This window comes from Taurulus bubalis, assembly GCF_910589615.1.
Source record: "Taurulus bubalis genome assembly, chromosome: 1".
Taxonomy (NCBI): domain Eukaryota; kingdom Metazoa; phylum Chordata; class Actinopteri; order Perciformes; family Cottidae; genus Taurulus; species Taurulus bubalis.
The window spans coordinates 10123118-10138135 of NC_136589.1; the positions used below are offsets into that span (position 1 = coordinate 10123118).

The 15018-nt window shown below is 40.1% G+C and overlaps 1 protein-coding gene across 4 annotated transcripts; it reads left to right on the forward strand.

Moving 5' to 3' along the window:
* Positions 1–2343: 2343 nt before the first annotated feature.
* On the forward strand, positions 2344–14134 carry fyna (FYN proto-oncogene, Src family tyrosine kinase a; the record flags this gene model as incomplete). Of its 4 annotated transcripts, none has more annotated exons than XM_079219655.1 (11): positions 2344–2590; positions 5155–5251; positions 6368–6466; positions 6644–6747; positions 6941–7090; positions 7237–7529; positions 8219–8438; positions 8845–8921; positions 9445–9598; positions 11317–11448; positions 12563–14134. In XM_079219655.1, 11 exons carry the CDS (start codon positions 2344–2346, stop codon positions 12769–12771), a joined length of 1782 nt encoding a protein of 593 aa, XP_079075781.1. In that variant the 3' UTR covers positions 12772–14134. The 4 variants fall into 4 exon arrangements, with proteins under 4 accessions (XP_079075781.1, XP_079075782.1, XP_079075783.1 ...); XM_079219656.1 differs by having other exon boundaries at positions 7237–7454; XM_079219657.1 differs by having other exon boundaries at positions 7237–7401; positions 8259–8438.
* Between the last annotated feature and the right edge of the window lie 884 nt (positions 14135–15018).

Below are 15018 nucleotides of genomic sequence, written 5' to 3' on the forward strand. Positions count from 1 at the left end.
AAGCGAAAATCTACCAGAAAAAAGACTTTACCTGTTTTAGCCCAATCAGTTCAGTTAATATTGTCTCCACCAGAGCTGTCAAAGATTTTAATAAGTTACTATCCCTGTTTTCATTTAGATAGAGGCTGCATACCTGGACTGGATACCTGTGGGTTAGCTTTTTAAAATAAATGTTTGACTAATTGATAAATTATTTGGCAGCTCCCGAAAGTGTTGCGTTAATGTTCCGATCATTTCTACTCTTTCAGTGCTTTCCCCCTAAATGGAAATTGTTAGCGTTTTAAGGTTGTATTTTTAATATTCTTGCTGTAGTGATGTGCTGTAAATACCATCAAATGTAAATATATGTCCATGAAAATTGTTGTTGTTATAAGGCAGAGACACAGCAGTCCTCCTCCTTGTATTTCAGTCTGTGGTCTCACAGCTTTGATCTTTGGGCTTATACTGTAATGCTACCGCCGGCCGTGTTTCTTCTTCTGGGTATTTCATGGGGTTTTATTGGCAGTAATGGATCACAGTGATTCTCCTTTTCTCTGCAGTGGCTCTGCTCTCCTGTTAGTCAAGCAGCATGGAGCAAATAAGACTGGAGAATATGAAAAGGCTTTGCAGAGGAAGTGAATTCTGGCATGTATTCCATACTTTCAGGGACCTGTTGGCTGCAGGTAACACAGTAGAGATGTGTGGTATACTTGTCTGCATCACAAATGAGTTATTCCTTATTGTTGAAGCCAAAAAAAAGTCCACTGATGATAACACAGCATCAGGGACCTTTTTAACATGATATGCGAGCACTAAAAAAAAAAGATATTTGTCTTTACTATTAGGTACTGTGGAAAAACAATAGTAATCATGATGCAAGATTTTGGTCTTTAACTACACACTGTACTTAACTTGGCCTGTTACCCTGTTGCAGTGCTCGCAGCATGCAGCAAGTGACGCATCTGTTTGCACTTTTTTCTGATGGAGGCATTTGGGTTCCTGGCTGGTAAATGTAAAACAGGCCTGAAGCCATTCTGTCACATATCTGTAGCTTTCCTTGTAACCATTAAGCTCTGATGTTCTTCAGTAGCTCATGTTTGCCTGCAAACTAGTTTCTTAACAAAAGATAATTTTCTAGAATTGTCTCTTGGTCTATAAAATGACAGTAAATAGCTAAAAATGCTCATCACAAGTTACCAGATCCCATTTGATATCTATAAATGTCCCTCCAATAGTCCAACGAACACACAAATATGTGGTTTACTATCTTGAAAAACTAATAAATCCAGGACATTTAAGAAGCTGAAACCAGTAAATGATTAATTGATGTCTTATTATTGATTTTCTGACTAATTGTGACTAATTGTTCCAGCTCTATCATTGTCAAAAACACGTTTTATAATATGGTCATTCTTCTTGTTATATAAATCTCTCTTGACATAAAAGAGGCACCATCTGTGAGTCAACTGACTGCACTGTTAATGTGGACGTTAATCTTTTTACTGAGGTTGAGAGTGATGCGATATTTCCTCCTCCTCCGTCTCCTACCGCACTGGCGTTTGCCCCTAGCACCACCTCTCTCCATCCACAGCGACTGTAAACAAGTGTGTTTCCAATTAGCCGGCTCCAAAGTCAGCTGGCCGGTAGTGCCGATGAAAGACAACAGTGCCGTCAGCGGTCTCTTCCTGGCCGAGGCTTCATGAGCTTGCAGGGCTTAAAGGGGGGCACGGTGAGCCGAAATGGGCTTTAGTTTAACTGGGTCTTTTAAAGACGGTCTTTTTTTAATTGGCAAAGTAGATTGCCTCACCCCCAGAAACTGGTTTAGCTTTACTTCAGTGAGGCCAGTCCCCATTATGAGACTCGGTGTAGAGCCAGGGAGCGGTTTTCTGTAAAGGGCCTCTCTATGCATCTGTAGATGGGTGTGTGGCTCCTCGTAAAGAAAACAAAAATAAAGTGCATGTCAGCTTGTAAATGCAATGGCCGGGTGTAAATTCTTCTCGCGCGTGTGGTCGTGCAATAAGACGGAAAAGTAAACCATGATAAGTAGCGCTGTTAAATTATTTTTTAGTGTTGAGAAAGTTAAAAGCAGTCTCAGCATGAAGTATCTGTGTGCATATTCACGACAGTATACACTGCAGCTCGGTCACATTGTGTTCCTAAGTATGATTAGTAATGGAGTTTAAAGTATCGTGTTTAATTTCAGCCTAATTGAAAGAAGGCGCTCTGTAACTCTCAGAGGGAGCGCTGAAATAATAGAGCATTGAATCATAATTTCCCCAATGGAGACGGCTTTTCAGCTATTATTTCACCCACGTACTAATTTCATCTCTGCCTCTTTCTCTCTCCACCCACAGAAAGTGGAGAATGGGCTGTGTCCAATGTAAGGATAAAGAAGCAGCAAAACTTACTGACGACCGGGAGACCAGCGTCTCGCACAACTCGGGGTACCGCTATGGGTCCGACCCCACGCCGCAGCACTACCCCAGCTTCGGGGTCAACACCATCCCCAACTACAACAACTTCCACAGCGGCGCCACGCAGGGGGTGACCGTGTTCGGAGGAGTCCACACGTCCTCGCAGTCTGGGACGCTTCGGTCGCGGGGCGGAACAGGTGAGGCTGAAGGGAGCTCTTTTAAATACGTCTCTGGAGCATATGTCATGGTTCAAATGCAAGGCAGCTGTTGTGTCCCTAATAAGGGTTGGCAGGTCCAAGTTTTTGAAGACTGTTGCTGTTTTAAAAGAAAAAAATGTGTGATACTTTTTCCCGTGGCAATATTGCCACAATGGAAAATTCTCCATTTAAAATTATACAAATGTAGTTATTTGGGTGAAATAACTTTGGACACAGCCAGCTATTGCCCCTTGTTTCTAGTCTTCATGCTAAGCTAAGCTTGAACTTCTCTTCTAACTCTCTGAAATAAAGCAAATACGCTTATTTCCCAAAATGTCGACCTGTTCCTGTAAGGCAGGGTGACATTGTAATTCTGAAATATGTTGCTGTCATTGAATTGGGGTCAGGTTTCAAACGGAGCAATTAAAAGGGAAATAAAATGTCAGTCTAAGTTGTAAAGCTGTAAACTTCTCTGAAGACCACTCACCATCTGGCCTTTGTCCAATATTCAGTAAAAAGGCTAATGTTTGCTATGTTAACCGACCAGCACACATGATTTGTCTTGTAGCAAGTTTTCACTCTCAAATAAACTCCATCAAGGTTGTAATCTTAGATGAAACATACATTTTTTTTAACAAAGTGATTCATGTTTCATGTTTCTGCAGAAGATGTATGTCAACTGCCTGGAAGTTAATAGAAAACAAAGTGACCTAAATTATCGCCGGGGCTCTGTGAAGCACATTTCTCGACCAGAAAGATCAGATATTGTGCTGAATAGTGAAGAAATGGACTTCAAAGTTCCTCACTGAAGATCTTGAAGATACAGATAATGTGTGATTCATAAATCAACAGCATCTCTTGCTTTAATATAAACTACTTAGGTTTTTGGTTTCTTTCCCAAGCACAAATAAACACTCATCAGGCTGCATCTGTGAAGTCAGCACTATCACACTTGTATGAATAAGAAATTACTCCTGTAGGGCAGCAGTAAACAACAATCTCATCTGAGACTGTAAAGAGACAAACAACAGCCAACAAGGACAAAGTAGAGCAGAAACCTCATCTGACCCGCCCTGTGAGAGTGAGCAGTTTGGGTCATTGTAAGGTGCCTGAGAGGTCACTGCACCGACAGGGAAGCAGGAAGTTATGGCAGCACTGTGGCTCTGACTGTCCAGGAACGTTTCATCAAATCAGAAAATTAAATAGTTTTATCGTCTCAGGCTTATTGAGAGCTACGGGGACTCCACCGTCGTTCCAGATCACATCAGATACATCTGATTGCTGTTAGGCAGCATTAACTGTTCCTGCCTGATAAGGCTTGAAGTCAGACTTCTTCTTTTGTGTGCAAAACAAGGAGTTCTGTGTAGGGCTCATGGCATGGGTGGAAGATAGAAACTGCAAGTGTCCATAAAAAATATCCCAAGGCCTTTTATTTGATATGACAATACATATTTAAAATGAACACATTGCGACAGACAAATGTGTAACGCAGCATTGGATAAACACAGCACACCAAGGATCCAAAGAGCACCTGTATGTGATCACAACAAAGAGCCAGCAGGGCTTCTGCTCCCGTGTCTTCAAGGAGTTCTCTGTATCTGCATGTTAAACCTGCAATAATGAATCTTTTTGACAAAATTTAAATTCAATATTTTCTCTCCTTCTTCACTGTTTTCATCTCCCTCAACTACCAAGGGACATGATAGTCTCTTCAGCTGTTCAATGCTCCAGTATGTTCACCAGCTTGTCACTGACTGTGTCTGTTTGCCATTTGGTGCTGAGCAGGTAGTGTTCATAGTGTTCAGGCGGTTATCTGAGCTCCCGTTGAAAACAGCTGCCGAAAACAGTCTCAGTGGTGAGAGTGAAGCAAAGCACAAGTTGCAGGCTGTATAACCAAAACAGTCAGCTTATACGTAGATGCTAAAATACTTTGCAGAGCGGAGGTGAACTATAGTTGGGTGATAACTTTGTTACTACGAGCATCTCCTTTCACATTACATTCAGTCATTTGATGCATTGCTGATATAAAATGTTGATAGGTACAGATTTTAAATATGAATGTAAATATAACCTAAAAATAACAATAATGTGATTTAACACACAGCGGGGGAGTCCCCAAAAATGCATTACACCTACTAAATAATGTAAAACAATTATTTACAGTTTCACAGACGTAAGTTATGAAATAATACATAGTAATATAAATCATGAAATGGAAACTTTAGTCTTTTTTTAGGGTTCTCTGTTAGCCTTTAAGTGAATTAATTTGAAAATAAAACATAAAAACATATCTGGAAGATTTGGAAGATCTGTCTAAAATCTACATACAACAAAATACAGCAGATTGTGAGCATTTTAGGTGAAAATAAAACAAAAGCAGATTGGATTCTAGAAACAAAGGGAGAGAGCAGTGATTTCATATTGCCATCAAGCAGCCCATGTTTGACACAAATGAAACTAACCCAACAATAAAACCACAGTGAAAATCCCAACATAACACCTCATCCATACACTTCACCTTCACTAACTCTAACCACAACATGTCCCTTTTTGTTTCGCTGCAGGGGTGACTCTGTTTGTGGCCCTTTACGACTACGAAGCCAGGACTGAGGATGACCTCAGCTTCAGAAAGGGGGAGAGGTTCCAGATTCTCAACAGCACGTAAGTGTGGAAACATCTGCATGACGGCATTAAGGGTGGCGGTTGTGATTTCCGGGAATGTTTCAATGCTGCATTTGGGCTGAAATGACAGAGGAAACGGGTCTTTTTGTTATGGACCTGACCCGGCTTATGGAGGGCTATGTTACATGTTTTAAAGGAATGCTTCACCAACAAAATGACAATTGTATATAGATTACTCACCCTCTGTTACCGTACATCCTTGAATACAGCTTTGTTTTTCTTGAATGCCTCCACAGTGAATGAGAATCAAAAAACGGTGAAAGGTCTCTATGAAGTGAAGTCAATGGGAACCATGTGTAACATGTTTATATCAAAACTATAAGAAAACTCTAAAACTACTCATGCAGTACGATCCAGCGCTCACATTTACAGTCGTATACTCACTTCTTCTCTTTGCTAAAACCCGGCTATATAGCACTTCCGCAACAGTTTGCATCTTAGAAATAAACTATGTCTTGTTAGCTTTGTTGTGTAGTAATAGTGAGTTTTACACAATACGTATGTGGTGTGTCACAAAATGAATTGCATGTAAAATAGTTTTGAGCCTATCCTTATATTTTATTCCTACTGGAAATTTTAATTTTCTTCATTTTCTGTGTTAGTTGATATAAACTACAACGATTTTGCAGCTATTGTGTATATTTCCCCCATGCTTTTTACAGGAGAATAAAATAGTTTTGAGGTATTTGTGTTACAGACTGTTTCCATGCCGATGTGTTTTTACCCTTACAAAAATCTGGATTTAACTCCACCCCGTTTTTAACCTGACCAACCCCAAATAGTATTTTTCTCTCTTTTTTATAATACTGAAAAACAAAACTATTAAAGAAACATTTTGACTCATAAGGGATGACTATTGTACATGTGATTTCAGTTGGTGATGATTCACTGAAGCTTCAGGGGCCCACGCACTTGTTTTGTAGTTTGTTTTTATGGGCTGTCCACTCAGCTCTCAGAGACAAGACAGACAATAAATCTGATCTACTACTGAGTGCTTTTTTGTGCCTGTGTGCATAATGTGTAAAAGGTTGTTCTGTTTATTCAAAACTGCCTCCATCCTCTATCCTCCATCCCTCTATATCCTTCTCTCCTCAGCGAGGGCGACTGGTGGGAGGCTCGTTCCCTCACTACTGGTGGAACTGGTTACATTCCCAGTAATTATGTTGCTCCGGTGGACTCAATCCAAGCTGAGGAGTGAGTAAAACTTTTATTTCTATATGAGCACACATGGCAGCTTCATCAGTAGAGTGCATATCATAAATATTTGGGCACGTGCTGTAAGAATAAGAGACTACTAAGAGAGAGTATTTTAAAGATGATAATACTGAATATTACACTCCATAGTTTGATTCCTTCTTTTTTCCCCTGCAGCTGGTATTTTGGTAAATTAGGCCGAAAGGATGCAGAGAGGCAACTGCTGTCCAACGGCAACGCCAGAGGCACTTTCCTCATCCGTGAGAGCGAAACAACCAAAGGTACTCTGACCGAGCTCTGCATCTAACATGCTGACAAGCAATTTTATTTATAGACAAACTTAGAATAAAATCATCAGACCAACATTGCATCTCAAAATTCAGTTTGAGATGCTATTAACTATACAGTTGCTCCATATTCATTGCCCTAAATATTTTGCGCACAACAGTACTCATTGGGTTGTCTCTGTTCCAGGGGCCTACTCCCTCTCCATCCAGGACTGGGATGATGTCAAGGGAGACCACGTCAAACACTACAAGATTCGCAAGCTGGACAGTGGAGGCTACTACATCACCACCAGGGCCCAGTTTGAGACGCTCCAGCAGCTGGTGCAGCACTACTCTGGTTAGACTCTGCTACAGTTATTGGGAATGGGCAAAAACTTGTCATGAAAGATCTGCGTCTGCTTTCCCCTCCCTTCATATTACAATGTCGTATGGTTTTGTACTACTTTCCCATCATTTAATATGTAAAATGCGTGCTTGATCCAGCCAGGGCTGCGGGGCTGTGCTGCCGGCTGATCGTACCGTGTCACAAAGGCATGCCTCGTCTGACCGACCTGTCCGTCAAAACCAAAGACGTGTGGGAGATCCCGCGGGAGTCACTGCAGCTCATCAAGCGTCTCGGCAACGGCCAGTTTGGAGAGGTCTGGATGGGTGCGTATCTTTTTTGGCGTCCTCTTTTGGCACAAACAAAGCTTTGGACAGCTGTGGGCAGTGTTGCGAAACGTACTGCGTTGGAGCATTTTAAACTAACACCCAGTGAATGTAGCCCACAGGGAGGAGTGTTTGCTTTTAGTCATTTCATTTTCATGTCTTGAATCTCAGGGTCCATTTGGACTGGAATAAGATGTTTGAACATTGCATGATTTCAGCTTGGATTCAGGATCTGTACTGGCCTTAAGACCAGTTCAAACTTGTATATGGTATTTGTTATGTCCAATTAGGCTTCAGTGACATCAGACACATGCTGTTTTAGTTCAGATGACTAATTTGTCCTACAATAGGTTGTGAATCCTCCGTGTGGTCTGAACATGTTGGTTCCAAAAACATGGATTGAGTAAAATCCTAGAATAAATTATTTATATTAACTTTTTTTGTCTTCAATCATTATGTTACTCGATGATCTCTTTGTTTTTTTTTGTATTTTCATTCGTACTCTTCGATGTTTTTTCAAAATATGTTTGTGAAATTGAATGTAAGAAGGAAACAAACCAAATTGGATAAACTCTGATCATATTTAGTCTTTTATATGATATGCTATTGATACCTTTATTATTTTTTATAGATTTTAATGAGATTTTAATGATTGTTGCCCTGTTTCCCCCCACTATGCCTTACTAAGGTCTGTACTTGGCCGACCTTCAGTCACTATTTGTCGTCGGTTATCTGTGTTCTACTTTATTTGAACTATACGATTAAAAAAGCATAACTGATGAAATGTTGAATATCTCTTGTTGAAAATAACCTCCAGAGAATAACTCTTGAAAAAAAAACATGTTTTTTCTGGTCAGGCACGTGGAACGGCACCACCAAGGTGGCGGTGAAGACTCTGAAGCCCGGTACCATGTCCCCAGAGTCCTTCCTGGAGGAGGCTCAGATCATGAAGAAGCTTCGGCACGATAAGCTGGTGCAGCTGTATGCCGTGGTGTCCGAAGAACCCATCTATATCGTCACCGAGTACATGTGCAAAGGTAGATGCTATTTTAAACTGACAGTTCAAAAAGACACCATGAATATTACATACATGCATTTGTGCACACATCTACACGGTATGTCCATAATTTATGCATCTGCATGGACAGTACAGTTATGTGTCCTACTTCATCACATGGCCGCATGCACTATACTGTCATGAATATAGTTTAATACAGTTATACAAACACAACCTGGGCTTTACAGAGGGATTTTGTTAAAAAAATAAAGAGATCGTCTGATCCATTTAATGGCAAAAGTGTGAGCCATAACGTGTGGCAGGCATCCCAGAATGTATGTCACATTAGTTGCAATGCTGTACTTCGGTTTTGAAATCTGAGTAAAGATCTGTCAGCTGAAGACCAAATGAGACATTACCAAACTCATTTTTTATCTGTTTTTTAGGGAGTTTGCTTGAATTCATGAAAGATGGAGAAGGACGAAGCCTCAAACTGCCAAATCTAGTGGACATGGCGGCTCAGGTACGCTGCTGAATGTGATGTCAAAGGTTGATGCTGAATCCTCTGGATTTGTTCCCAGAGCACTCTGAGAGAGACCTTAGAGCTTTATTCACTTTAATCATCTCCAGCTGTTTCCAATTTATTCGTTTACGCTCTGTGTTGCACATTTACAGCCATTTCCATCTTGATGTTAAGCAACGTTTACAGTTTCATCAGGCAACTTTCAGAAGTTTAAACTCACCAGTTTGCTGGTCTGTTAGAAGACAAAATGGACAACAAATAATCTACATTTTGTGATTTAGAATTACCATTGGAGCACTCAATCACTGAGTTATTTCCCTTCCTGTGAGTCGATAAGTAATCAAACCTGAAGCTGGAGTTTACTTGTTTTTGCAAACATGACAAATCTTTGGGTTTTCAGTGAAGAGATTAGCCTCTCTACTGCAGCATAAAACAGTTGTAAATCTTTGCACAAATCTTGCTTAGCACAGATTTATTCACCTTGACACTGTTCACTGAACAATATTTGAACTAAATTCCCCAGGTGGCAGCGGGCATGGCATACATTGAGAGGATGAACTACATCCACCGAGACCTGCGCTCTGCCAACATCCTGGTCGGAGAAAGTCTGGTGTGTAAGATAGCGGACTTCGGTTTGGCCCGGCTCATCGAGGACAACGAGTACACGGCGAGACAAGGTACGACTGCTGGATTGGGTTGTCAATTCATCTTAGTTTTTGTGTAAAATCCTTCCCATGTTTTTCCGAAACAACTACTTGCCAGTTTTAAACGAGTGATTTACTAAATGGGGCTCGTCAAGACTAATGTTTAAATTTGGTTGCTGGGATACATCTGCAGCGCGTCCAATCAAACGCAATCAACAATGTAAATAGTCACTGGAGCATCACACGCTGTAAAATGACTTCCAAAATAACACTTTCAAACAATGTATTAAAGTGAACTGCTAATCTTTTGTCCATGTAGGTATGGCTTTTTTTATAAAATAATTTTGTCTTAGGACATTAGCGGTTAGCATGGTGGCAGTTAACGCACTTTAAAACCCATCGCACTCGATTGATGCAATTCATATTCAAATCCTTTTAAGAGGCATAACTCTAAATCTGACACAGACATAATACACAATTAAATTCAATGTGGATATCATTATCTCCATTCTGAATATCTCTATATAAATCTGCTTAGAATTCATAAATCCAGAACATATTACTTATCAAAGGAAGCCAGTGACAGTTGTCAGAACATCCATGGATACTGCTAAAAGCTAAGTCAGCGTACTGTTAATGGTCCCAATGTGCCAGAATATAAACTAATGTAGGCTAACGCCAGTGCATATAACCGGTGTTATTCAGATGCCGGTACCCTTCTAATCAAGTGTCACGACAAATTTGTCGACCATATTATGTAACTCCTCTTTTACTCATATATTATCAAGCCTACAGCTAATATTAGTTTTGCCAGTTGGTTAATTTAGTACCATGTGTAACATTTAATATTGAGTGATTAAACTATTAGATGTGTAGCAATTTACATTAGTGTGGAAAATTAGTGATGTGTAAATTTCCGCTTCGGAAGAACTTACGTTATAGCTTGACTAATTTTGAATTTACAAACAGCTGCAGCAACCGCCAGCTGCCTTTTTAAGAGAACACGTTTAATCTATTGGTGACAGTCTGGAAATGTATGTATTTTTTGCAGGACTTTCCTGGAATAGAGATTAATTTGTGAGTTGTGTATCTGTTTCTGGAGTATTCTCTTTGTCCCCTTCTGAAAACCTCAACGTCAGAGGAATGAGTTAGTGGCCTGGCAGACGACTTATTCCATTTATTGAATTCTAAAATACATTTTACACACACACACGCGTGTACTTTTCAGAATAAGCACAGAAAATGAGCAGGAATGTCTTGGTGACACCAGTGGAAAACCAAAGCACATGCAGTATATATCTTATACAAGGGTGCACTGCAGGATTTAAGACAGATGAGCACATGCTATACCAAAAATCCATCTGTTAATGTGTATCTCATTGGAAGAACGAGGCCCTGCCCTGAAACACTTGAACACTGTTTTCCGCTGATTCTTCTGGCAGACGTGAACAACAGCAGGAGGACTTCCAGACTCCGTTAATCACGCTGTCAACATGTTCAGTCACTCATTTGTTAGCAATTTAAATATTTACTTGTTCATCTTGGGCCATGTGCAAACTGACACTGAGAGAGATAATGGAATTGTTCCTTTTTTCCCCTGATGGGACGTTATTACGTCCTCATCTCACAGATGAAGAAAAACATTCACACAGAGCAGCCTGACCTAATTACTCCTTCGCTTTTGGTAAATGCTGTCGCTCTATTTCTCTTTATTTGAAAATTAAAAATCACACATTTTTATTTCTTTATAGGTGCAAAGTTTCCGATTAAGTGGACTGCTCCTGAGGCTGCTCTGTACGGGAAATTCACCATCAAGTCGGACGTGTGGTCGTTTGGCATCCTGCTGACGGAGCTGGTGACCAAGGGCAGAGTGCCCTATCCAGGTGAGTGAGCAGCTCGGTGGATCTGTGGATTATATAATCAGCTCTCAACTCCAGAGGATTGCTTATATTTGATTAATGCAGAGTGCGTGAGAGTGTTTGAGTCTGCTGAGACACTAGCCATGCTTCTGGATGCTAAAAAAAGAGCGGCATGTTGCATAACGTATATTACATTGTGCATTATGCAGAGAAATGTTCCCAGAAGGCTGTGAACATGTGAAATTAATTTGTCCATCTGCTATACACATTTTGACATCATGTATAAGGCATTTAAATGAGTTACAGAATATCAGAAAAGCAGAAAAAGATACATTTATAGATACACTAGTTCAATTATTTGAAATCCAATCCAATTTTATTTCTGTATATAAGTAGTTTTTTCATATACTTCTCTTGTTTTAAGCAACAAAATCATGCACTCTAGTTAGGTTTAGTTGGGTGGAGCAATGCTGAGAATGTGTCATTTCACCAAACGTTTTGTACTAAAATGAGCCCTAACCGATGAAATCAAATCATGTTGATTTGTCACAGACACAATCAAACAGTACAACATGTAGTGAAATGCTTTTGTGTCTGGCTCCAAAAAGCAACTCACGAATACAAAAACAGAATACAATAATATAGAATAAACCATAAAGCAGTACGTTTCAGAGAAATTAAACACTGAAACATAACTTGTACATATATCATATACATGTACAGGTTTTGTACGGCAGGTGGAGCCGTGGGTTTGTTTATGTTATGTATTTGTAAAAAAAACTCTGATCTATTGATATTGGTGTCCGTCTCAAAATGATTGTCTTAATCTGCCTTTACATATTTCTAATTAGAGTCTTTTTGAGTACATTCTCCTAGCATGGAAGTTAATTGTAGACCATTTGGAACAGTATACAGTTTGTTACCACTTACTAGCTTTTAGAGCTTTCAGCTGTATTTTTGGTCTTCATTCCTCTCTAAATTGGAGTTTGAACTGTTCTGGTCACATGCCTTTTTTTTTTTTATGAAACGGCTCATGAAGAAGGCAGTTAGTTAAAGTGAGACAGGGATGTGAGGTTCTTATTAGAAAGATGAGTTTTCAGCCACATTTGCCTCTATGTCTCCGTGTCCCTCTCTCCAGGTATGAACAACCGCGAGGTGCTGGAGCAGGTGGATCGAGGCTACCGGATGCCGTGCCCGCAGGACTGCCCCTCGTCCCTGCACGAGCTGATGGTGCAGTGCTGGAAGAAAGACCCGGAGGAGAGGCCCACCTTTGAGTACCTGCAGGCCTTTTTGGAGGACTACTTCACTGCCACTGAGCCTCAGTACCAGCCGGGGGATAATCTCTGAGCACCGCTGCACTCATCTCATGTCATTTCACCGGTTTCCCACCAGAGGGAGCCAAATTCCACCTAATCTCTTTCATCCCGTGGCTGTAACAATTCAAAGCTCATTGACTGACTTCTTGACTTCCAAGCTTCTTACAAACTGGGACAGCTGCTGTTTCGACGGCATACTGACTATCAAATCAAACGATATTTGGGAGGCGGGAGGGAGCGCTGAGATGACGGCGGAGTCAAAGATGACTGCCATGGATGAACGAGATGAGTCGTGTTGTGTAACTTGTATGTAGTGTAAATACAATTGCTTGTCTACTTATCTCTTTTTTTCTTGTTTCATTTTATATTACTTTTGATATTTTGGAAATGTGTGGATTTTTTTTTTTATTCCAAGGTCAAAGTTATTTCCGACTCATAGAAAAACGTGAGGCTCACAAATAATCGTGACATAATAATTGTAGGAATAGTAGTTAAATACATCGGGAACCGAAGCATTTCAGAAATATTTCTCGGAGTCCACTGACCTTTTTTACAAGGTGAATATAAGGATACTGCTCTCCTCTTCTCAAGGAACTTAGATGTGATATAACACCTGTTCTTGCCTTTTAATGTTTATTAATATTATTATAATGTAAGGGAATGCCTTCATGCTTTCTACACACTAACTTTGTGCATCATGGACTCTTCCACCCAAACTTGTATGGCATCGGCACTAATATTAAGTGCATTCATCGCATTTCAGCTTCTGCCAATGAGTTCTAGATCGGCTTAAAGTGACTTTTAGTTCAGCGTCTTGTAGTAAGGAGTAAAGGAGGCTTACTTCCTCTTCAATTGCGACTATTGTTCGGCTGATTGCTTATTATACTGGCAATATTTTAAAATGTGTGTTGCATTATTGTATGGCAGCCGGCTGTGTAATAATTTGTGTCTTTTCGCTTCAGCAGCCAAACAACAAACAAACTGCCACTTGACGGGAATGAAGGAAGTGATCTGTGTTTGTCCCTCCATAATGTGTATCTGGAAATAACATGTTTACGAGACCAAACATATTATTTTGCTAAACATTTCAGCCAATCGTATGTGTCATTAAGATTTTTTTTTCTCCAGGGAAATCTGCAGCTCTGGATGGCATTTTTTCATCCTCAAGTGTCAAACTCCTCACTGTGTGCATTCCAGGACAATACGGCATTTCTATGCGTATTTAAGTTGCTTTTTACTGGTGGAACAGTGAGCAAAAAACTGTTTTTGTATCACTTTGTTTGCCCTGATTTAGTAGATATACAGAACATGTTTTTGGTCTCTACATTATTTATTGTCTGTCTGTTACTTGTACACATTTGGTTTGGTTTTGAAATAAACAATCTTGCCCCCACCGTCCTGTGTACTCACCCCTTTGAAAAAATTAGCACTGAATACTTGAGAGTAAGATCTTAAAGCTGATCGCTAACATTCCTCAAAGAACATGCAGCAACAGAGGAAAGTTGAAATCCATCACTGTCGTGTAAATGGGTGCCGCTGAAATGACTGACTGTCAGCTGTGAGTCTTTGGTTTTCCCCTCAGGCTATACTTGTCCCAAGGTTAACATGACTGAAATGTGCAAATCATGTTCACTCTGTAATTTGAGATCAGTCAACAGGATAGTTGAGCAATCTTTATTTAATACCTTTTTAATTTGTTTTCATTGTACATCTTCTTTTCAGGTTTTTTAATTGTTTGAACTTTTTGTTCTGACTAAAACATTGACTGTTTTGGGGAATTGTGTTTGAATATAGCCTTGTTAGACATTTAGAGTATAGCTTTAACGTATCAAAGTGTCCTGAGATAATCTTTCCCGGACAATCTGGCTGAGCAACACAAACACGGCGTTCTCGTCTCTGATTGGTTGCAGCTGAGCAGTGGGGAATTTGCATATAGCAGGCTGAGCACACACAAGCCTCTGCACAAGCAGGAGTGTAAAGAATCCAGCAGAGAACAGGTATGTCATTGTTACTCTTTTCTTCTCAGACTCCTGGTTTGTAAAACTATGTTTCCATGTGGTATGTTCTTTATCTCTTGATAACTAGACGTTAAATGATTTCAACGTGGGAAGATCTGTGCAACAAATGTCATAAAGGAATCAATAGCCAATTGTGGAAAGAATTCAACTGGAAATGAAAAATCAAATATTTCATATGTGAAGGAGACAGAGGAGCTACTTCTGCCATGATGCATCTCGATCATAGCCCTCGTCTTGCAGAGACCGGGGAGGGCGACGCG